Source organism: Mixophyes fleayi, chromosome 2 (genome assembly GCF_038048845.1).
Source record: "Mixophyes fleayi isolate aMixFle1 chromosome 2, aMixFle1.hap1, whole genome shotgun sequence".
NCBI classification, from domain to species: Eukaryota; Metazoa; Chordata; class Amphibia; order Anura; family Limnodynastidae; genus Mixophyes; species Mixophyes fleayi.
Genome location: NC_134403.1, coordinates 332019749 through 332046259, shown reverse-complemented (window position 1 = coordinate 332046259; position 26511 = coordinate 332019749). Strand labels below are relative to the sequence as shown.

Sequence of the window (26511 nt, the reverse complement as noted above, 5' to 3'; positions counted from 1 at the left end):
AACAAAACTCCTGTGTTATAAACCTGTGGAGCCTTTTACTGGATAGCAGGCATAGGAGAGCAGTAGAAGGTGTACCAGGGGTCCCACACTTTATGGAAATGGGAGACCTTGTCTCGTAGGACACTTGTGAGATATTCCATTGAGGCCACATACAAAACCCAAGAATCAATACTCTGGAGGCCTGGGGGAGGAGGAGCCTTACACTACTTAGCAATCTGCATGTGCGTCACCATGCAAACGTGCTGTCCCAGCTTATCACTATATTTGGTAAGCGATTTCACTGGGGAACACGCCATTCCGATTTTAACAATGACGAACATACAAACCGCCGGATTTACTAAGCTGGGGTTTGAAAAACATCCACCCAAAAGGTCAAAATAAAAGAGGTGGTTGTGAGTGGCGGGACTGCTCACACTGCATTCTTTTTTAGCTAATTTGCCTTTCAGAACACAAGAGGAACCACCATTGACATTTAAATTCTTGAGGAGAATATTATTTATTAAGTTGCAAAATTAATTTTAATTAACTTATGGGGCATTTTTTTATTTATTTTTTAAGGAGACACTATTATTGTACTGTATTATATTATGGGGGACATGTGAATATATATTTAAAATATTAACTGATTGTTAATGTTGGATACAATTATTTATGTTACACAATTTGACATTACATAGTGCCTGAGTAATATAATATTTCAATAAGTTTGCCCCCTTAATATAATGAAAATTAAAATTTGCCCCATAAGTTCATTTTCAAATAAGTTTACCTCTTAATCAATACATATTGATTGACCAAATAATTTAAATGTCAATGGAGCTTCCTCTTATGTTCTGAACGGCAAAGTAGCCATTTTTGAGCTATGAATCAATCAGAAGCAGGTATTAAAACTGTCCTGTGCTTTGTATGGAGGTTTTGATGGCATTTTAACCAAACCGCTGGAGGCTTAAAACAGTCACCAAACTTGATTCTTAGTAAATCTAGCCCATAGGGGGGGAAAATTCAATTCCCCCGGCAGTAGCGCCGCGATAACTCTATTACCGTGATTACGGTTAATTTAACCCGGCTTTCTGCTCGCAGCGCAGTGAGCTGAAAGCCGGCGTTGAAACTACCGTAATAACAGTGCACTATTACTGAGTTCCCTCCAATGTGTATATATCTGCATATTATACTATGGAAACACAGACTATTTCATATTGTTAGCGGCAATGAGGACAATTTACATTATAATAAATTATTTCATAGTTGCAAACTGTATTTAACTTTTGAAATATTTTCCCAGGAAATGTCCCTACTTTTCAATGTTAACCAGCTGCACAACAAACATTTTCTGCTAGATGGAATTCTTACCATTCTGTCCTAATCCCTTTATATGTTAATAGTACTAGGTAAAATACAATTATACCTTATATTTAAATTGATTATGACATTAGATAATGGGAACTATAGTGTTCCAAGGTCCACTGAGACTAATATTATTGATGAAGTGCTTCTGCCCTGACTCAGTAGCAAAGGGTCCCTGGAAACTATTTTAGAATCTAAAAAGAAAAAACACAGTAAAGAGGAAAATAGTAACAAAACGCCAAGGGGTAAATGTATTAAGTAGCGATTCTAGCAAATTGACGATATTCTGAGACTTTGCCGGCATAATTTAAAACAGCAATTGGGTTAAAAACAAAATTTGACATTTTTAATTATGCCGGCTAAATATCGGCAATTTGCTAGAATCGCTACTTAATACATTTACCCCCAAGAGTGACAAAAATGAACTAAATTTTTCTTCATTTCAGTTGAAGCAAAAGACATAACTTTATTATAGTTTTCCTTTAAAAGCCATCTTACAAGACACCTCTGCGTGGAAGCCCTTGTCCCTCGTGTACACAAGGGTTTGTAAAGGGCATTACGTCTATGTCAGATCCAGATTGACTGAAGAGTCCATTCTGCAGAGAGAAACATTAATTTCACAGGTCGTGCTTCAGAGATCACATCACAAGTACAGAGCTATTTTCACAGTGGGGCGTTTGCCTATGAGGGATTATGGCTGAAATAAACAGTAATAGTTACCTTTTTAGGCAAAGAAGAATAAGGGAATGACTTGATTTAATAACTATTATAAGTATAATGTAGATTACCAACTTTGGAAATTCTGAAGTTTATATTTATATTATGTATTTGTGCAAAATTTCCCTTTTTGTGTTTCTTTTTATTTTTAACCGCTCTTTGTTGTTTTCTGTATATAGGTGAATTGAACTAATTATCATATGAATTTGGCTTCTGCATACACAGCAATGTTTTAACACTTGTATTTTTAATTGGAAGTGTAATTAGACCATGTAATTGAGACTCTAAATGATTTGAAAGGTTTGATTGGTTACTCCTGGGAGCAAGGAGGGTTTATAATCCCCTAACACATACTACCTTAGTACATCTTTGAGAAATGCGTCAGCAACACATATCTTTGCATAATAAAAACGGAGACGGTGAGTTCCGTTAGGCAGATGATGACCTACTGGAGAATCTTTAATAGTGTCTGAAGACTGTAGAGGTACCTGCAGGGGACGAGATGTTCCTAAAGAGCAATTTTATCTAAAACCTAAAGCTCTGGGCTAGAAGGAGGGTAGAGGTTAAGGTGGGACTACAGCTCTCCCCTCATATCTCTGCTACTACTCATATCAATGTGGAGACCCAAACAATCGCATCCTGTTAATGGATACTATATAATCTCAAGGCGCCTTGGGTTATGGACATTATTTTCTCTGAATCTGAAATGTTTTACGAGAACATGTTATTAGATTGATATAGATACGTTCATTATTGATGACTAGTGGCTACGGGTACTTCATATTCACAAATACAGGAGGCTGTGCAGTTCTTACATATTGTCAAAATGACAGGAATTGCAAAAAATTAAGACCATAGTTGCCAACTCTCCCGAAATGTCCGGGAGAATCCCGAAATTCGAGCAGGCAAATATCCCGCATATGGCATCTTGCTCCTCAAAAGGACACGATTCGCGGAGAATCGCGTCATTTTGGCCCCGCCCCTGCGACAAAAACGGCATTTTGTCGCGGGGCGGAGCCAAAATAATGCTAATTACCGCGCCCCGCCCCTCCTGCCCTACAACCACGCCCACCTGCCTGGGATCTCCCGGAATTAACTTACCAAAGGTTGGTATGATTAAGATACTCATTTGGAGTTGTTTTAACGCATGACTGAATATACTTTGTTTATCCTATATATAAAACATTTGCCAATGCACTTTTGCAGATTTGTTCTCAGTGCGATGGTATGCGGATGTGAATTACATTACTAATTTTTAATTGAGTTTTAAATTAATGATTTTTAAGTGTATATTGTGAGTTAATTTCTTCTATTAAGAATCCTGTCATATTCTCTAGATATAATACATCTTATTTGTAATTAATTCTAAAAAAAAACAAACTATCTCCTTATAAGTTTTATGCTTGATTCTATACCACTATTGGCGCTTTCTATATTCTGTGACAAGATTATGTATTATATAGACAGTGGCAGTTAGATTTTTTGGGGTAAACACCAAATTTTTTGTTTGCATATTGGTAAAGGAAAGTAACATTCGGTATATATTTTCTTTATAAAAGTGTCTGTCCATTCTGGAATCATATAGCTTTTCTTTAGAAGGCGACTTGGCAGAGGGTTGGTGGTCAGCCCATTGGGAGGTTAGCAACATTAGTGTTCTGCAGAAAATGCAGAAAATACAGCAGATACAAAGCCCAAACACTTAGCAATTCAGCATCAACTTGCAGTCATCCTTCCTAGCTTTGTATAGCACACCTGCATACAGCCATCCACTGTAGGTTACAAAAGTATGACTTGTAAAAGCATACAACATGCAAATGATGAAAGCAAAAAGCGAGACTAGGGTTAATTTGATAGCAGCCAATTGACCTTCTAGTATGTTTTGGGAGTGTGGGAGGAAACCGGAGCACCTGGAGGAAACCCACGCAAACACGGGGAGAACATACAAACTCCACACAAAGGCCATGGTTAGGAATTGAACTCATGACCCCAATGCTGTGAGGCAGAAGTGCTAACCACTAAGCCACCGTGCTGTCACATAATTTTTTCAGGGAGCTGCGAGCTGAAATCTGACTAGGAATTACCGTAATTACGGTAATACTTTTTCTGTGACGGAAAAAGTTAACAATTGAATATGCCCCTATGAGTGACAGTCTAAAGGGCGGGTTACTGAAACAGCAGCTTGATCATGTTATCCAGATACTGGGAAAACTGCAGCAATCAATGTCACAATTATCCAATACTAACATGATTTATTTACATAGCAATCGTCCCTTATGTACAAATGCAGGAATTTAGTGCAGATTTCATACAATATTTAAAGTTATTTTATAGTGAGGTACAAAACAGAAATCTCCTTCCTGTTATCTCAGCTTATCTCTGGATATAGATGCCTTTTATCATCAAGATCTCCAGCAGATTTCAGGATGCGTTTGCAATGCTCGATTCCTCACAAAGAGCATTATAATGGGCACTTAATGACACTGATGAACGGTCCCAATGCAAACTCAAACTTATTAACTCTCCTCTGAATGACAAACGGACAGCTGTGATGAGAATACACATGAATGTAGAACAATGCCTGGGAATCCTTTACTCATGGGGAATCCCAGCCACACTGTGGATTATCAGCTATTAGCTATATTACAGCATTAATGTGTGCTGATTCAAGGATTAGCCACTTGGCAGCGAATAATCTCCATCGCATGTAGTCATAGTACAGAGCTCGATATGTTTCTGGAATGTCACTGTTCTAAAGAAGAATACAAAAATAACAAAAGAATGTTACTGGATCGGAGTGACATATTTTCATGATGATTTAGCTGCCAGGTATTATAATATCTGTTTTATTTACACGGTCCACAAATATATTGTATTAGAGGTCTTCAGCATGGACAGCATACCTAGTAATATATCATATATCGTTCACTCAATTAACCTCGTTAAGAGGTGCATTATCATAATATTTTTTTTATTATTAAATATAGGGCAACCATATGGGCCAAGGTATAACCACCTATTGGTACAAGTCAAAAGGCAGTAAAAGTGAGAGATAAAAACATGGTGAAGCTGCAGTTACTGCTTATACAATATTCACTGGTATTAAAAAAAAGTATGATATCAATCCACCAGCTAGACAGTCATATTGGGAAAGACAATTATCCACTACAATAGTAACATTATTGTCTTGACAAAGTTATTTCATTTTCCATTGTATTTAGAAATCACACGGCCCACAGGGCTGACAGAATGACAAACCATACAAAGCGTAAAATGAAACAAACGCTTTTCAAAACCTTTATATGGGCCATGATGAAGGTATGAAGGTTACTCCAATGAGAATAAGGTGTGATCAGAACGGTCACTAAACGGAGGCGATGAAGCTCAGTATTAACGAGAAGCAGCTCTGTTTAAAGTTCACGTGTGATGCTGCATAATAACAGTAGGGCATTTAATGAGAGGTAATGAGACAAGAATACAGCAGGTACACGATTTATACATTCCTCTAGGTTACAAGCTCTAGTGAACAGAGCATGATCCTCTATTATCAATGCATGTTCACTTTGTCTCCCTAGTGTTCAGCACTGAGGAATATGCGGATTATAAAATATAATAAAAATCAAACTGGTCTACACACATGAAGATTGTGGTGTGTTCGTCATGGCCACCAAACAACAGGATCAGTGAACAATTTGGCCATGCGAGAGTCCAAATTGTATTATACATTTTGTTCAGAAGTAATGCAGTATTGGCCCCTGTGTCACAAATTAACCCTCACACAAGACAATAAGAAGTAATTGTTCAATCTAGCTTCTTACCATACAGATAAAATCCTGGTAACCTAAGCACAGCCACAGTATTTGTTCAAATTTTGGGTTGTCTGCTTCTCATTTTAGAAGGGTAAGTGAATGTATAGAAGCCATGATTAAAGGGATTACATCTAAATCGTGTGTGTGTGTGTGTGTGTGTGTGTGTGTGTGTGTGTGTGTGTGTGTGTGTGTGTGTGTGTGTGTGTGTGTGTTTTAACAGTCAAAATAAATGTTGTGCTTCCTAATCTAGTTCTAGAGATGAAACCTGACAATGTATTATTGTAATTATAGTATACTTGGAGCTGCCTGAAGGTGGTGTCACTCTGGTGCTCTAAAGCGACACTTTTCTAGCTATAGAAGCGCTCATGCCGAGTACTTCTAGTGTTGTTATTGCAGCTGCGCACAGCGCATTTTACATATTACAATTCATAATGAGCACTTATAATGTTCTGTTGTGGCTGGGTCTGCTGAAATATCATGTACTTCGATTAGATAATGTTTCTCTTGAACACTTTGGACACTTGTCCAAAATGCAGCTGTTATCGTTTTCAACCCACACTTTAAACTTGAAGCGAAACGCACCTGTGTGCCCCCCCCCCCCCCCCCCCCCGTATCCACTCATATGGATAGATAAACTGACAGCACGCATGAATACAAGTGTTGGGGAATCACAGTCCTTTAAACAGGTACATCTAGGTTTTCAAATACAAAAACCATTACATTTGTTGCTTCTACTTTGCAACAAATGTTAAATGTATAATAGAGGAGTTAAATATGGAGGAAAAAAAGCTGTAAAACTCCTTTATGCACACACTAGTACATGGTTGAGGTACTTTCCCTTTGGGGCTCCAACATTTGCCTAATATTGCAATGCTTCAGTATTTACAATGACTGGGGACCTCTGCTGGACAGTGCATGTAAGAACATATGAGCCACAGAGACAGCTGAATCCTGATTGGTAGAGTACCATGGCCATACAACCACCTGGCTCGCATATCTACCGGTCTGTGGAATTATGCAGCCCTGTTCTGTATGCAAAACATTTCACATATGCGGCCAGAACATCTTCTGATGGACCAAAGCTAATTTCAAAAACTTCAAATGGCAAAAGTAGGACAATTAAAGTTATCTACACACTGTGGCTAAACCAATACTCGTATTTTACAGAGTGATGTATTAGATGGCAATGAATTGATATCAGCAATTAGTATAGACAGGGCGCTTGGGGGGGAGGGAATGATACGTGTTTTCCAATAATTTCATACTAGCAAAATGTAATTTTATTCCTGACACGTATAGGTTAAAGAGCGAAGCATTTGGGCAGCTAAATATGGCAATTTTAGACACAAATGTCAAAAATTATTTTGTGGCTCCAAAATGGCCAGGAACACATCAATTTATCTTTCACATGCTGATCAGTACTACAGGGAAAAATGGTTAGGAAAAAACGGTGGTCTGAGCACTAAATGTGTGCCATAGTACCCACCCAAACGTGACCATGCTCCAATAGTTCAGTACTTGCATCAATCATCCATTTGTAAGCATCAGCTCCTTAAGTCTAGACCAGTGTCGGCTAACCTGTGACACTCCAGGTGTTTGTGAAACTACAAGTCCCAGCATGCTTTGCCAATATACAGCAGCTTATTGCTGGAAGGGTATGCTGGGACCTGTAGTTTCACAACACCTGGCGTGTCACAGGTTAGCAAACACTGGTCTAGACATATATAGATAAGCTTCTGATATACTATTGAAGCAGGATAATAAAACCTACTTCAATAGTGTGAAGACAAACTCTTGCCTTCTAAGACTTAGGGGCATATTCAATTGGCCGCGTTACTTTTGGCAGTACGGTAATAGTGTTCATAATTACCGTTAATATGGTAATCTTTAACGCTGGTTTTTGCACGCTGCTCCGAAATCCTGGTTTACCGTATTAACGTTAATACGTTTAACGCTGCGTTATTCCGGGGGTATTGAATCCCCCCCATAGTGTAAGCATGCTGCCACTTGCAGCAATTCCCCCGCTCTCTCCAGGGGTCTCTGCTTTGGGGACTCTCCAGTCACTGTGCTACCACTCTGAGACAATGCCGGGGGAGCATGGTACATAGTCCCCCTTCTGTCACAGAAATCAGGGTTAAAATTACCGTATTCACTGTAGTATAATTAACGCCGTACCCCCAATGTGGGCTCTAAATACGCAATATTGCAGCAGTGTCATACATTGCTCGATGAAGCGCATAATATATTCCTTAATCCTGTATGGAATGGCTTTGTGTTTCTGCTTTGATGTATTTCATTAGATACTTATAATGGAATAACAGTATTTAACACCATTAGGTTGGCGGTTTACCTCTGAATTGTGCTTCCAGCAGGGTTGTGTTCTGAACCTCGTGAACACAGTTCATATACCTTTCCCTCAAACCCGGCTTTCTAAACCCATAAATCCCCAGTAACAGTATAAAATGTGTGCTCATACCAGCTTAACGCCACATACTGCTGAGATCTCCAAATGACTAGAGATGCGTGGCAGGAACACACAGCTATAACCCGGGCACATACTGCTGAGATCTCCAAATGACTAGAGATGCGTGGCAGGAACACACAGCTATAACCCGGGCACATACTGCTGTGCCCATTTCACAGGTGGTTTGATGTTTATTGAAAATCACAATATGGCAATTTTGCAGCTTTCAGATACTGCATTAGAAGCAAAGATTTTCTACCTAACTGGCTCCCTCGCCAGTCCACAATCAGTACAGCATAAAACTCTGTTCTGGTTTTCCCATTTTCCACAGTCTTACACCTTAGAGAATCCACATGTTGTATTCTTTGATTATTTGAAAAAAAAATTAACAATTTTTTTTTTAATAAATTAATGTTTAATATCCATACAACCGGTTCATTTAAAATATGTTATAGTGTTGCCTGGCATAGCAATAAATTGCATTATTCATGAGCGGACATGGTACAAATCAATTGCAACCATTCCTCTAATTACAAAATATAACCATCTCCAATCCACCTCTCTGCATCATCAATTTAAGATAACAGACAGGAATTTAGAAATCAAATATAAGTAACAAATCACAACCAGTCCATAAATTTGAGCTAAGCTATGAGACATCAACGCAGCCCGCCCTCAGGCTTGTATTATGTAGTCCGCCAAAACATCACAGAGTGCTTCAAACCCTCTCTGACAACATAAATAACGTATGGTTCAATGCCCAGCACAAAAATACATACATACATATATATATATATATATATATATATATATATATATATATATAAATATATCTATCTATATCTATCTATATCTATATCTATCTATATCTATATCTATCTATATCTATCTTTATCTAGAGATAGATATATCTAGAGATAGATATATCTAGAGATAGATATATCTAGAGATAGATATATCTAGAGATAGATATATCTAGAGATAGATATATCTAGAGATAGATATATCTAGAGATAGATATATCTAGAGATAGATATATCTAGAGAGAGAGAGAGAGAGAGAGAGAGATAATATACACACACACACACACACACACGGCAAGATTACAAAGAATGGCAATGAAAGTGTACATTAACCTACTATTTCCGCTGCATGTGCATTTTTGCTGGATATGATGGATATTACATGCATCAAAGAAAGAGAATGAAAGAGCGGGGAAGTGACATCTAGACAGCAGACAGCTGATCAATCCAGTGCCAGACTCATTTGAGCAGCAATGCCAGCCCCAGCTGGGAGAAAATGAGTACAGAATACCAGATGTGAACAGGATCACACAAGGGGAAATATAGCGCTGGGAGCGTTTTTGAGTAGGAAAGGAGCACAGCTAAATCAGCAACCGTACAGCACCACAAAAGAAAATGAAATATATTAACAACAAGGTTCATGTAGGCATTAAACATACCACACACACCAGATAAAGCCCAATATTTATCACATGACCATAAGAATTATCCAGGTGTGTCTGTTTTATCACAACTCCCAAAGATTGTTACAGCTATTTACATGCAGTGAATTCACATTTGGTCTTCTCACTGACCTTTAAACTAATTTAACAAGGATACTTGTACGGACCGTGAATAATGCATCTAAAGCTTTGTGGTGGTTGCACATTGCCCACAGGTGTGAATAGTCTGAACCCAACAAATCCATTTCAGATGGTTGGAAATATACTACAATCCAATGCAAACAGATTCTGGGCACCAGCTATGCCATGAATTTAGCACAACCCTAAAGTGACTTTTGCCTTTTTGAGGATAGCAAATATGCACTACTCAAGTCAGATCTAGAAGCAACACATATGTATACAATGAACAAATGTGTTTTTATGCACAAACACATTTTCACATACAGTAAATGCAATACTACACTGCTACAGCAAAAGTATGTATTAGAATATAACAGACACACAGTTCAATCCTTTCCACAATAATATGTGAATATATATATTATACTAACTACATACTATAATAAATACACATATATACACATATACATACATATACACATTGTGTATATATATATATATATATATATATATATATATATATATATATATATATATATATATACATACATATACATATACACACACACACTTCTACAAATAAATAAAAAATTAATGTCTCAGGTGACATATACATGCAAAGCCTCGACCAACGTGGAAAGGCACTTACTGCTGTAGAGTGTATCTATCCAGGAGAGACGAGGCATCCCTTGGTGGCTGACGGGCTCCATACTGTGTGACTCAGGAGGTCCTTCAGATCCCAACCTGCATCTCATCAGAGACTAGTGACCCTGGGGAAGGTGGTCAGGCCAGGATGACAGCTGCCTGGGGAAGTAAGCATTTCATCTCTGAGAGAGGGAGCAATAGGTAAAGCGCAGAGGATAGACACTGCAGGGGACAGGCCAAAGCTTTGCAGAGAGAAGGAGTACAGTAAAGAACACAGGAGAGAGGAAGGCAGGGGGAGGGAAGCATCAAGCAGCAGATAACAGAGATTCTAAGCAGAACACATTAGATTCCAGAAGGAAGGATGCTAAGAGATCCAAACTCATACATGAATAGAGCTTCTATCTGGAGGATGGGAGAAGGCTGCCGCTTTGTGTCCCTGAAGTTCTCTCTATGTGTTTACAGTGAGGAGTGAGAGCAGATGAAGGGGAGGGGGCTGCCTTAGGTACAAAGGGAGAAGAGGGTGGGGGTAGAAGGGAAGCTCGGTCCTGAACCTGACAGATGGGCGGATGGTTTTCCCCTTGGATGCCGATGGTAATTTGCTGTGTCCTCGGCACAGAGCCTGTGCTCCCTCCAGGCACCTGCTGTGGACCACAGCATCACACAGACTCTCTCTCCAGTCCCCTCCTCACCTCAGTGCACATTACTACAATAATGTCACTCACCCACCCAGGTCTGCAATAACATGTGCAGCAACTCTCTTCAGATCCTGCAAATCACCACGGCCAAACTCTACTTTGATATCTGCCTGTCTCTCTGGGAAAACCTCCGATCAGACATCATTACATGTGAGAGGGTCTCCATGGCAGCCACGCAAAGCGTAAGGCTTATGGGAGCAAGACCACCTGCCTGCAGAGATTGCAGTCAGTAACACTCATGAATGAGAGCTAGCACACATACTGCTGGTGAGATCAGTAAAGTCTCTATTGCGCCCTTTTATCCTGGACGCTGTTGGAAACCACAAGTGTGTTAACTAATTTACCACTGCCCATGCCAGCAATTGTGTTTGCTGTAATGAAATAGGATCTACTGCGTCTGAGCAAATGTGTTAAGTCTTGCAAACAGAACTGCTACTGTGTCAGACAACAAGTCGATGAACTTGCTGGGAGAATATCTCCGGTGGACACAAGACTATGTCATTCAAATAAGTGGGGGTTTAATTTCACTTAATATCATTGTTTTAAAAAGTAAAGCTTTTAGCAATTTCCAATTAAAGAGATTAGCAAGATTATTCTACAACAATACATGCTTTGTATAAATCTTTTTAATTAATAATAAAAAAAAAATAATACACTCATATCTTAGATTTATTGAACCAAACATTTGTCCACTAGGGGCACTGTTCCAGTGCAATCAATGCATGATAATCAACTTTAACTCGCCAAATAAACAATGTTAAACTTAAATGCTTATCTTTCTTGTGTTTTGCCCTGCAATAAATGTTGAAATAATGTGATCAGTATTAACATTTATGCAATAAGTATGATAAGTATCAATGATTCATAAGTACTGACAACAAAGTTATTGGTGATCTATTGATCACTTTTCAGAAGTGCGATCATAGTGCATTCACCATCAGATGGACGAAGAGAACTTTAACAAACCACAAGTGGACCAATGACTAAACTCTCATTTCTGGGGTCGTACACAAGGGCGTTGAAAAGTGCCCGTTACAAGCATAGACAGAACCTTGTACTTTTTCTTTGCTTAAAACAGAGTGTTTGCAAAACCTCTGTGTAGGATTATTAGTATTATATATTTATAAAGCGTCACAGATTGCATAAAGCATAAATAGATGATGTAATACATATAAGTAGCACAACTTAGTGGTTAATGCTATGGGGACTCACACAGAGTGCAGCAAAATACGAGGGAGTCAGACAGTAGACAGACATGGGACAATAGGTAGAGAGCACCCTGCCCGCAAGAGATTACATTCACAGGGCTTGAGAAGGTGAGTTTTGAGTGACCATTAACGTACTATGTACTTAATGAGCTCTCCCATAGAACTAGTTTAATCGGTAACATTATTTTTTTGGCCTAGTATTGCCATAAGTGTATTTACTAGGCTTTATGTGGGAAAGTTCATAAATTGGTTTAATTCGGGACATTTTGAGCTATGCATGAGTATATAAAATACGAGTTAACCACCTATGTTATATATTTAATATATAAATTCACTGTGTCTTTAAGTAAATATGGATATGAATGTGTTAGCTGTAACTTAAATATGGGTATGGCTGTTGAATTAGCAGTGTTTCAGCTGCAGATTACCATTTAGTAAGCTTGTATAGTTTTAAATATTCAAATACGGCAATTTAAAATTTAAATACATTATATATTAGTGGCTGTCTTTTGGGGGCGGGGAGCGGGGGGGTCTCCCCCAGTTTCATAGATCTTCCTTCAAATAATGTTGTTCTGGCAATGGGTGCCAAAGGAGGTGCATGTAATGATCAGTATTCTATATTTCTATCCTAGGACTGGTGGAGCAGGGCATCTATTCTGTCTGGACACCTTCCATCTCTTCTGCTGCATATAGAACGCAGTATGAGTACTGCATTAAGTGCCAGCAGACAGAAATGTACCACTTTCACGTGTCAAATTGAAAATGTTTCTGCCTTATCTGTCATTCAAGCCTAGCTATTGCAAAGAAAGGGAATTTTGGGAATCATTGACAGAGATAGAAAGTCCTGCTCTGGATACCTGAATGCCATTCCATGGTCTGTGTTAGCCCAAGTCATCTGCATAGTTCCATTTGCTCTATTTACAGTTATGTGTTTGACTACTAAGTTTTCCTAGGTCTGAAGTGATTATGGCTTCCAACCCTTCCATAAATTTATGGGGGTCTTTTCAAATGTCTGGTATGTCCCTAACAAGAATCCATAGGTCAGTAGGAGTCCTGTGCACTGCTTGTGGACCCCTTTATTAAAAGTCTTGGGGGTATATTTACTAAACTGCGGGTTTGAAAAAGTGGAGATGTTGCCTAGAATCTGATTGGTTGCTATAGGCAACATCTCCACTTTTTCAAATCCGCAGTTTAGTAAATCTAGCCCTTAGTGATGATAGAAGTTGTCTACCTTGTGTCTCTCTATGACCCTTAGTTTGTAATGGACTAGAAGAAGTAACATTGCCCGAGATAGGGTTCTTATTCTCCAGCATCTTTAGGATCTCTGGTGGGATCCAGAAGGGGATCGGAGGCTCCTCTTTGGGCAATGAAAGACTGGTACTAGGGCCACTTGTTTACTCCTTTATTCATACAAAGAATATAAATTGCTGCAGATATTACTGATGGTACAACAAGGATAAATCCAGATGTCTCCAATTCAGTTTTAATGCAACAGATATAAATCTGTGATGGAGAATTGAGCGATGTGGTGACTGAGAAGAGAGAAGATAAGTTCTATTTTGGAGATATTGACTTTTAGATAGCAGACAAATGGTTATACAAGATAGAACAGAAGGGGATGAGTCAAGGGAGGAGCAGTAAACTTGGGTGTCATCAATGTAGAGGTGGTACTGGACTTTATTAGAAATAAGAGGGGTCTGCGCTCTCACCAGTAGGATTATGTGCAATATGGTAATTTTCCAAATGTTATTAACCCACCTTTTAGAACTCCGTGTACAAACATACATGGATTGTTATCTCCTAAAGTGAATGTCACCATTCAATGCTACCATAGGCATCACTGCCAGTAGAACAACCACTGGTTATAAACCATCACCATTCATATATATTGACAGACATTAGGATATTTTACTCTAATGTGAATTGCTGCTATATTGTTCTACTTTTCTAGCCAGTAACATTTACTTGGACATTGGATCTCAGTATTTTTCATTTGATAGCCATAATGCTGTTTCACTTTGTTTTGTACTTTTAAATCTCTTATTTAATTATCTGCAGTGTTTTTATTCTGTTTGTATTTTCATTTATTGTGATAGGTTTGCTTATTTATATAGTGTTTTTATCTAATTTTAGACTTTTTTGTATCTGTCTTGTGAAATAAATTGTGCATTACCTCACACCTTAAGCACCTCCCATACTTGTAGAAATAGAGTTATAATATAATACTCACTCATATTGACACCTGGACAATTGAGTGCATAACCTATATATATTCAGTGGTACTGGATTTCCAACTTTCCTTTTCACTCCTTATTATAGGTGGTGGGAACCACCACTGTCGATGAATAACTTGTCTCTCTGGACTCTAAATATATTTCTCGCCTTTGCGTATGTAAAGATTAAAAGCTTAATATCTAAAAATATTTATTTATAGGACTTCCTATGAAGGTGCTAGTTGATCGGATTGCAGAGCTCATCATTCAATACAGTTGCCCCTAACTGTCTCTCTTCTTCAAAATGCTTTTATTTCTTTACACATCTCTTCTTTCAGTTATATTGGATAATCATCCTATAATCTGCTTGCTTGGGGGCATGGCCTGTGGAAAAGTATATGTCCTCTTTGGGAGAGGGGCACAATGTCATTTAGATGTTTGGCTCGGTATGGAAAGGACATTCACTAGGCGCAGGTAAATAAATAGAGATATAACATAAAACTATGTTTAGCATATCTATTCCCTGTGCTAGGCACACTTATACTAAGAACATTTTTGAGGTTAGAATCCCTTTAAAAAGGCAATTAATTCTGAAGCATAAATTAATCCAACAATTTATGTTTTGACTGAATTTAATGTAGCCAATCCACAGGTAAACAATACAAATGTGGTTAGTAGTTTTCTCCATGTTTAAGTGATAGTTAATATTTCTGTGAAACTACCACAGAGTTTGCCGGGCCAGTCACTGCTAAATGTGTGCTCTCCGGGACCAATTCTACACTATACAGATGAGAGGGTCAGTCTAGCTGACAGTATATACCTTTATTGTGGAGTTTAAAGTCACTCTGGGCCTGAGTCATTAAGGAGCGCAAAGCATAACAAAGGAGAAACTTTGCACCTGGGCAAAACCATGTTACATTGGAGGGGGGAGGTAAATTTAAAATGTGGGGACAGATGTATAGTTGGGGTGGGGCATGTCCTAGATCAACTTTAAATTTCAGTGTAAAAATAAAGCTATCAAGTATGTGTGCTAGATGAAAATACAGCCAGTATTCAACGTATGTGCAAAATAATAAATTAATTTGCACCCCTTGCATTGATACATGGTTTGTCCCGGAGAACATTTACTCGTTTTTTTGCCTTACTTTCCTTAATGACTAATAAGTCTAATTGCTTCTCTACTAAGACATGCCTTCCATACTATATACGAAACGCACTAGAATCTTATTCTACACAGTCCTGATAATAATAAAATTAGAATAAAACTCTTTCCAATAGGGCAGCTACCACTGACATAAATACATAAACACATCTAATAGTTTTACATGGGTCCTCTATTACCAAACCATGTGACAAACCACCAGTTAAGTATGACATATACATTGGATGCCTATTTTTGCCCACAACAGTTAACAATTTGCTTTCACATGCTATACATCTAGTAAGAACCACAAAGCTGTTAATCAATGTCCATTTGAATTGAGTTTCAGCAGTGTATAATGAAAGTGGTCATCTCCCATCTTCCCACACTCATTTACAGAGAGCCATAGAGGTTGCTAACCATAAAACTGGTTATCCCAAGAGCTGTGGTACCTCTATCGTGCCTCAAACACACACTGCCTTGGTCCTGAGCCCGGAAGCTGAAAGCAAAGCAGCATTTATACAAAAACACTGTTGTGAAAACATTAATGATTAGTTGTGCCCCAGAGCATCTCACATTTCCCTGGCTTCAGATCCTTTGTGTTCTGCCTCCGGTTTGCAAAACCGCAGAACAAAAAAGACTTTGCTTCTTAGTAGAGAAGTAACACAGCTGTTTCTAAGCGTCCGAGCAACTGAGAACAAGGGCCTGTGTGTCACGAGTTACCCCAACATTTGCCTTTGCGCTTTATAATGCAGCACAGCCAACCTTAGTCAACGTTAGAGAAGGTCAATCCAGTTGCAGAATGTGATATCCTGACCAGTATTTTACCTCTGCAGTTTCTATTACACATCGAATTGCTGAACACTGTCTAGATGAGAGAGGACGTGAAAGTTAGTGGGATTGGGTCAGTATGTTGAATGTATAAAGGAGATTTAAACAATACATCTACCTTTCAGAGAATACGAAAAAAATTATAGAATTATAATTTGCACGTTTCATTAAAAAAATCAAATCGCAGTAACATCAGCTATAAACACTTTATATAAATAAACTGATGAAGCTGGAAGATCGTCACTTCCGAGACACAGATGTGTGATGGCCACTATACAGACTGTACTGTGAAATCAGGTAACGAGAGGCTCTTCAAGCTCCCTAGAAGTCAATTAGTTCTGATAAGCAGATGAAACAAAAACTGCATTAGCTCCAAATATTTTTATGTGTAATTAGGATTTTAGAGCTTGGGCCATTTACAAATGTTTCTAGGAGTGTATCTCATTCACCTAGCTCACCTTGGTAAACATCGCCTAATTCTTCTTATGTGACTAAGGCATTGTGCAATAAATCCACCGAGTATATTATCAATTGCTTTTGTTAAAATTATATTAAACATAAAACTCAGCATATTTATATTATTTAAAATAAATAAAAGTAAATAATAATAAACAGCATATAGCAATATTAATATCTACTTTTGACTACTAAGGCTCAATATGTGTCATACAAGAATACAGAATAATAAGTTTGACCTTCGATCTCCATATTTAAAATTGATATACGCCTTACATAGGTCTGTAGCAAATGCTAGAAGAGTGAATGATATATCACAAGTTATATCCCATCTCGAATAATCATTTACCCGGCGTCCCGCGCTAGCAAAGTTCATGGAGTCCCCAACATGCTGTGAACACTCATTGCCGCTCTCCTGGATACTGTAGGAGTGAGTGTGACTCAGGTTGGAGTTTGGGAAAGCATGGAATCTATATCAGGTAGTCATCTGTGATCATTGAGAGACAATTACAAAGAATACAAAAATAGTGTTAGTGCCCCTTTAAATTAGTCAGAAATAAAGATAGAAACATTACACCAATGTCCAAATGAGATGAGCTAGAATTCAAAATGTCCCTGTTACAATCTGTGTATATACAACACTAAGAGCACAGTTACAGTACAACATTACTATTCCCAATCATTTGAATAACAGTTGAAATAACACATATATAACACAAATTATCTCTTATGTGTCTTCACTGTTCCTCAAACTGTAACGGCATGGTATTTTTTATAGTAAAAACAGACCATTTAAATTAACAATGATGTTTAATTAGTATCCAATTAAATAGAATGACAGCAGGGAGTTCTGGAACAAACCAACAATTTACTCAGGGAAAAAATGTTCATTTCATTTATTTTTTTCCCCTCAGAGGATTAACTGTTTTTAATTAAAAACATTACAAGCACTATTCAACAGTGGAAGGCGGAAGAGAGTTTAGGATGTCAACTGAATCTTACACTATGTAATATATGCAGTGGTGAAGTAGAAGTGTATACGGTGGTATGCTACACCGCCACTTCTCCTACAGCAGTGTTGGCTAACCTCTGACACTCCAGGTGTTGTGTAACTACAAGTCCCAGCATGCTCTGCCAATATATTGCAGCTTATTTCTGGAAGGGTATGCTGGGACTTGTAGTTTCACAACACCTGAATCTGCTTAAAATCTGTTCCTGCATTATTGTAATATACAGTGTACATGTACTTAGGCAGTCTCTTTGTAGTACTGTGAGTTTCCTCCCACACTCCAAAAACAAACTAGTAGATTAATTGGCTGCCATTAAATTGACCTTAGTCTCTCTCTCTATGTTAGGGAATTTAGACTGTAAGCTCCAATGGGGCAGAGACTGATGTGAGTTCTCTGTACAGAGCTGCAGAATTAGTGGCGCTATATAAATATTGCTAACATTTGGCGCTAAAGTTTGGATACTTTTACAGGTGTCATTGCCTGACGTCAGAGCAGCTACACTGGACCATGATCATGTAATTGCGCTTACAGCTAATAAACCCAGTGAAGATGCTGACCTTCACTGTAAACAGGGACACCAACCACAAATATACATCATATAACCCTGACCGTGAGCAACATGCTGCTGTGTAATACAGGCATAGGACGCTTCTCTAAAAGCCGTAATCTGCACTCTCACCCAGGCAGAGAGGTGTTTGGAACAGGGATATGTAGGGCAGAGATTTCTCACCTCCCACATCTCTCTTACAAACAAGGGCAGAAAGTGACAATGTCTACAGAATTAGCTTGCAGTGTGACTGTGACGGCTTCATGCCTGGAAGTGTATGCTTCCAATACTATGTACACCGATGAGAACAGTCATATCAGAAGATATGATCATATACTATGGGTGGGTGTTTACTGGTCAAATACCTTCTGCTCAGGTAGGATCTATACTAATTCATACTGGACCAAGACCGGATACTGGTGACATGGATGTGGCATCACGCACTGGGCCTGATTCATTAAAGAAAGTTACACAAAGAACTGAGTAAGTTTTCTTACTCAAGTTATCTGGACAAAACCATGTTACAATGCAAGGGGTGCAAATGAGTTTATTATTTTGCACATAAGGAAAATACTGGCTGTTTTATCATGTAGCACATAATACTTGATAGATTATTTTTACACTGAAATTTAAAGTTAATCATGGACACGCCCTACCCCAACCATAAATCTGTCATCACATTTTAAATTTACCTCCCCTCAAATGCAACATGGTTTTGCCTTACTTGCTTACTTTTGCTTAACTTTCCTTAATAAATCAGACCCACTGTTCATAGTGGTTTTTACTGCCCACACCTCACACTTTTCGTTTTCTATTTTCAATCATCATCATCACCATTTATTTATATAGTGCCACTGATTCTGCAGCGCTGTACAGAGAACTCATTCATATCAGTCCCTGCCCCATTGGGGCTTACAGTCTAAATTTCCTAACATACACACACACACACACAGACTTGAGTCAATTTGTTAGCAACCAATTAACCTACCAGTATGTTTTTGGTATGTATGAGTGTGGGAGGAAACCGAATCAACCAGAGAAAATCCATGCAAACACGGGGAGAACATACAAACTCCGCACAGATAATTCCATGGTCGGGAATTGAACTCATGACCCCAGTGCTGTAAGGCAGAAGTACTAGGCAATTAGCTACCGTGCTTCCCAATACTGGGTTATTTCCAAGAAATAATGTAGCAGGAGGTGTTTAATAGAGGTGCATGTGAATATGGGATGCACAATTACTAATTTATGGCAATATTTATTTCAAGTGCTTAAGGAGGTGTCTAAATATTGCCCTAAGCAAAAGGATACCAAAAACATAATTGTTGATTACTGTACAGAATTATTTATTTTGTTGTAGGGTGCATTTGTGGTCTTAAGGTCTGAAATTTCAATCTTTATCTCCTGGTCACCCAAGAATTCCCCATATTTGTAGTGGGCAGGGAAAGCCCAACCTGTAGCCAATCAGATCATCAGGATGTTCACAGAAGCAGAGACTAGGGGGTAAATTTATCAAGCTGCGGATTTGAAAAAGTGGAGATGTTACCTATAGCAACCAATCAGATTATAGTCATCATTTATTTAGTACATTCTACAAAATGACAGCTAGAATCTGATTGGTTGCTATAAGCAACATCTCCAATTTACCCCCCTAGATGGTGAACATGCTGATCTTGTGGGAAGCAGTGACCTGTCCACTTGTATGATAAGTGAGGACACGGCTGCATGTGACATGCATCTAAGGACTGGAATAGAGGTAAGCAGGATACTGCAAACCGAGATAGTGGAGAGAGCAGGGTTGTGATATGGGGAGAGTGTCAAACGGATGATGGAAGATTGTGGTGTACAATTCACTATTGTCTGAGCTTGTAATTGATTCAATTGTTTTGTGTATCAATTTATCATAAATTGAAATGAAAGACTTATTCCATGCAAATTCCTAATCTTAAATAAACACGCTGACATTTTTTTTACATACTTCTATCTTTTTGCTTCATGAATCTCCCAACACTTCCCCACAGCTCCTGAACACATGTGAAAACGGTGCCTGGTTGGAGCATCTCATGACAAAACAACATTTTCTGGTATGCTCAGCCGCTGTTCCCTTACTCCTGAACATGCCGTCTCAATGACAGTGTTGGCAACAGGTGAACTTCCGGCCTGTCACAAAGACAGGGGAGGAGCATCGACAACCAGCTCTCAACTGTTTGCATGAAGCTAGTGAGGAATTGAACATGGAATCCAACAAGCTATTAGTAACTGTGACCCAGTGGCGGAGATTATCATGGTGCAAAATCAAGGAGGGAAATGCATTAAAAAAAAGTAGGTGGACAATGGTATACTAGTATTGCAGCAGGGAAGACCTCATCCATGGCGTTTCCCATATATTGTTTTCTCCGGTTATTTATTCTTTTTAAGCATATTAAAATAATTTAAAAAAAAAGAAAAAATTTGTAATTTACTCAGCATATAAAAACACTGCTTTCAACTTCAGTCATTTTTCATTATAATGTTCCTTGACACACACATCCTTCGGTGCTTGGCAGTAATAAATAACCACAAATAGCTGTGCTTTCTTTCCTGTGTGCTAGATACATTTAGAACTTCCACACAGGAGAAGACCTGAGCACAATGTGTGATACTTCTGACCACAAAGAGTTAAAAATCTTCGTAACTGGTCCAGTCAGCCATGCTCAGCAATAAGTACGGGTGGTACAGAGGCTCAGTGGTTAGCACTGTCACTCACAGCACATTGAGACACCAGCATAGCGTTTGTGAAGACCTTGTGTTCTGGATGGAACAAACCTGGGTACAACAAAGCCATACATGTATGGTTGGTTTCCAGAGGGACAGGATTGACAACAAACCTCAATTTACAAAGTCAGATTTTATTGGTAAATATTAAGTGGCCCAGTACAGGTCATGTCATATTCACCCCTGCGTGGGCACTTACTGACCAGTCTGAATCCCACTGCAGTCGCATATCCAAATGCTCAATAGGTAAAGCGACACAACAATACCACAGAACTTGCAATTGTCATATTGGAAGCTAGAGCACATACTGCAACTGTGCCAAACACAACAAAATAAAGGAAGCTCTTGAGAAATGTGATTTTGCTAAGCGGACGCCATCTTGTTGCCTTATAGCCATTTTGTTTTCTTATAGCTTAAAGACAGATTAGATACAGCTAGTTTGTAGGAGTTATTCATTGTTTGCAGGAGACTGTGCTCATGACCTTGAATATAGAACAGGAGATAAACCAACTCCCCCCTGGGGAGTATTCCTGTGTGAAAATGAGAGAATGTAGCAACATCTGTGTAAAGGAAGCATGAGTGGTTAAAACCTTTTGGGGCGTAGTTTTCTGTAATACGTGATTTTTGTTATATAGATATGGACTTGTAACTAATAAAGCAGAGCTAATAGTACACGCAAACCATGCAGTGTATTTATTTCTCTCCAGCTGATGAGCTCATAACTGATAAACTGACACTTACAGGTGAACAATCTGATTTAGATTCGACGCTCTCGTTTACGCTCATTTTGTAACTGTACATGGACTCTATATGCCCAGGAAGAAAATGTAATAAAGTATATTTAGATGCTACAATCAAGCTGGGAATTTCAAGCGGTGTCTCATCAGATGATGAAATGCCTAATTAAAATGGGGAAATCACACTCTTGGGCTTAAATCAAAGTATATTCCTACGGGGGATCTTTGGGCTCAACGCTACACAAAGCACATGGCAGAAAATCATTCCTTGTTTCAGGGACATTTCTAGCGAAGTGAAAGTAATCGCAGCTCAATGACTTGCAACATCATCAATCCGCTCACGTACGCTCAATATACTCCACAATCAAGTGGATGAAAAGTACCCTGACTTAGGCCACTGTACACACACTGATGCAATTCAATTGTTTCTCCGATATGTGCTATGGCTGGGTTACATGAAACAAATGCAGGTTTAGACCAAGCATAGAAAGACTACTTTAACATTACTTAGGTAAAACAACTGAAAGTCAAATGAGACAGATATTTGTTTGTTTTTTTAAAACGTTTTAACGGTTAGAAACTGATTTATCCATCCAAACTCCTACATGACTGTTTGCATGTACAGATCCCTATTACAACCATACCTGGGTTATTAGTTCCCAGCTACGGATATAATAGTTTAAATATTTTTATATGTTGGTGTTGCTTAAGGAACAACTATTTAGGTTTGGGCCACAGACGTGTGTATGTGTGTTTGCACATGCGTGTTATCCTAAACAAAGGTTTTGAAGGAAACAAGAGCCACAGAACAGCCTTGTGAGGCTGCTAGGAGATGAACTGCACTGCTGACATGTTTGACTTCATTCTGCCATAGCCGCCATCAGGAATTCCTGCGAGTAATTGTATGCTGGCTGCGCACACTCTAATACCTGCAGCGATAACGGGTAATTAGCCGGATAATGCAGCTTGTGTTCCCCAAGACCTATCAGATTATTGGACATTCCACAGCTTCAGACAGGTTATGGACAAGTCATGTCCATAACTGATCATATGTTTATTGATACAAACAAAAGACAAATAGACTATGTGAGGACAAAAGTTGATACTACGATATATATAAATATTCTGACCGCTTATATGAACTCTTGCAAAGATGGGGGGGAAAACTTTAAATAATAAGAACGCTACTTTGTTTTATCACTCACAGCAAAGTTGCCATGCCGTGTGGGTAGAAGCCATTTACATGACACTAAAATCCCAGATGACTCATCCATCACTCCATGTCTTACTGTACAATGAAGAGATGAGATGTGTGGAACCCACACAGATGTGTCATTCACATTGACAATACGAAATAACGCAAGCAAGCATGCCGATGAGATGAGCAAATCATGCAGTAAGCAGATGTACCAAACCAGACTCTTTCCTTTTAGTTATCATTAACTCAAAGTGGCCACACACGGCCTGATATTACCTCTCACCCCAAACACAGAAGACAGGATCACAAACCACAAGTATCTCACACACACACACACACACACACGTTACCTAACTGGACTACAGGTGGATGTTCAGAGCTCAGGTCAAGTCATCAGAACACTTACAAACCACATGGGGGCTAGTTAGTGTGGCCTGAAGACCAGCGCAGACTCCAGTAGCAATAATCTATGCTGGTTTCAGGACCACACCTGCTGGAATATGGAGTTTATTGTCAGATAACACCAGTAATATAAGCAGTGTGTGGTGAGGAACATATTAAAAGCTGCACAACCACCTAGTAAAAGCTGGCAGTGCAGGTCTATAGCCAGAGTCCTGGGGCCTGCAACATGCAAGTGTTCTATTGGGGCTCCTCCGCTCCTCTTACACCCCTGGCCAAAAAACAGGAGGGGGGAGAGGGGGCAATCACATGCCGCACTCAGGAGATTGGTACTGGGCCACACACACCCTGGGCCACCATTTGAAGTAGGTTTACAAAATTAATTTGCCAAGTCTGTGTTACAGAACCGTCAGATTAGACTGAAAAATAAAAGTTATTTACAGTGATCATGTAAAGATTTGATATCAGAAGTGCTGCATGGAGAAGATAAATGAGTAATTCACATAATCTAGACACAGCTCAAAAGGAAACATATTTTTCACATTAAAACTTTTGATAGCTGGTGATACAATGACACACCCTAAAGATATCCTTGTAACGGTTTTTGGCTTCTATTCTGCGTTAATATTATATTGTCATGTGAAACTGAAAACCAGTTTGACCTAACTAGTCAAGAAGTCGCAGGTATTTGCTGAATGAAACATAGATAAGGAATTTTCCGGGAGTGTTGGATGACAGACGTGAACAAATATAGAAAGTAATGGCTAAATAGAAAATAATTTACAGAGGAAGGCACAGCATACAAACACAGGGCCCGATTGTAAATGTAGTTGAGCTACTTTATGAAATTAAACTCTTAAGACTGCAGGAGTAGGATAATGACAGGGATGCCTCCTTCTGTGGTAAATCTGTCTACCTGCTAGAGGAATACAAACATGTAGCTGTATTTCCTGTGCAATGTTGGGCAACAGGCAGCCCGCGGGCCTCCATCAGTCTGCTGAGCCTTCACCTGCAGCCCCCGAGCCAGACTTCTGAATCACAGGATCATCACCACTGGACAATGTGGGGAGGTCACTCTGAATAACGGAAGAGGGGAAGGAGGAGGAGAGAGTGCCGTGTGCTCTCTCTACCTCCGCTGTACAGCCCCATGAAGGATGAGAGGTTGCCAATTACTGACATAGAGCATGTGACAAAAACACAGGAATATGCATCACTGTCAACACAAATACAGTAAATATACAGACATGTTATTTTGATATGTTAAGACAAACTCTGGGATCCATATTGAGTAACTTCTATAAAAGACATAGTGCCATATATAGAATTAGGAGCAAGTCCAACTAAAGGGTAGACATTTGTAAACCATGTTGAGATGCAAAGGGTGCAAAATGCTATTTTAATTTTTGCATGCAAACTCTGTCTGCTTATACATGCAGCATACAAACACCAGCCAATGTATTTGTAAAGTGAGTTTTAGATTTGAACTTGGATACAACCATCTCCCAACTTTAATCTGCACTTTACCAATAGTGCAACAGGGTTTTGTCAAGGTGCAAAACTGCACTTTCCAGTTGGATATACTCCCAACTCTGAGGCACATAATGCTCAGTTACTGTCTATGGAGAAAACCCCAGCACTGTAATACCCCAATAATACTGCACCAAAAACCCGGGTTTTTGCAGAGGCGCGCTGAAAAACCCAGGTCTTGGTGCAGTATGAATAGTCCAACCACAAAATCCCAGGTCTAAAATCCCGGGACTTAGACCCGGGATTTTGCGAGGGGTAATTCCCGGGTTGGACCCCGCTCGCCTGCAGTATGAATGGTGCAACCCGTGTAATTCCCGGGTCTCACCATTCATACTGTAAAAAAAAATTAAAAAAAATTGCAAAGTAAAAAAAAAAAAAAGTTTTTAATTAACAAAAAAATACATAACAAATGTTTACTTATTTTTCAGCCAGCGGTGTCTCCGGTGCGTTGCCGGCTGTCAGGGGGACCTCTGGGTACTAAAATGACGTCATTTCTAATGGACTAGAAATGACGTCATTTTAGTACCCAGAGGTCCCCCTGACAGCCGGCAACGCACCGGAGACACCGCTGGCTGAAAATAAGTTAAGTAAACATTTGTTAAGTATTTTTTTTTTAATTAAAACATTTTTTTACACTTTTTTTTTCTAAAACCCGGGTCGGGCAGGTGCAGTATAAACCCGCCCGACCCGGGAATCTTCTTATCTATACTGCCCTGTGCCCCGGCAATATCCCGGGTTAACAACCCGGGATATTGCCGGGGCGGCAGTATGAAATTGGTATAAATGAAGTCAGCATAGTGAAACATTGCACAATATGAGCAGCTTTCCACAACGCAGGGTAACCGTGCTCCCTCTTGTGGACAAAAGCAGAACTCACAACAGGAGCCTTTATGGCAGTAATAGGCTGCAGTAAGTAGGGCACTTGTGCTTGAATCCACACTTGTAACTAATGAGAGATAACATTACATTAACCTTCATCTAGGTAAGTTCATGTACAGTTATTTTTATATATCACACTTCTATTTATCTACTTTACTATTAAAATTGGGTTGTCAGCTACAGAATATTTAAAATACATACAACTTTCTTTAAAACATAATCTTATTTAGATCATATTTTTTTTATTTTATTATTTTATGGTACTACTTAATTATACGGCTACCACTGTAACTCACCGGCACTGCTCCTACCACCGGTGTCAAAATATCTGCTGTCCTGCCGACGTGATGGCTTA

At 39.0% G+C, this 26511-nt stretch overlaps 1 protein-coding gene across 5 annotated transcripts in view; it reads right to left on the bottom strand.

Moving 5' to 3' along the window:
- ABR (ABR activator of RhoGEF and GTPase) overlaps positions 1-26511 on the bottom strand; it is a 235276-nt gene that overhangs the window by 175403 nt on the left and 33362 nt on the right. The window contains exons 1-2 of one of the 5 annotated variants that reach the window (XM_075196902.1): positions 10947-11063; positions 10566-10720 (exon numbers count right to left, since the gene is read on the bottom strand). The exons of 2 other annotated variants lie outside the window; for them this stretch is intronic. In XM_075196902.1, coding sequence (XP_075053003.1) covers positions 10566-10671 — 106 coding nt within the window. In that variant the 5' untranslated portion in view covers positions 10672-10720; positions 10947-11063. Of the gene's footprint in view, positions 1-9471; positions 9489-10565; positions 10721-10946; positions 11064-26511 lie in introns of those variants that run through there. 2 more of the 5 variants (XM_075196903.1, XM_075196906.1) reach the window with 2 other exon arrangements.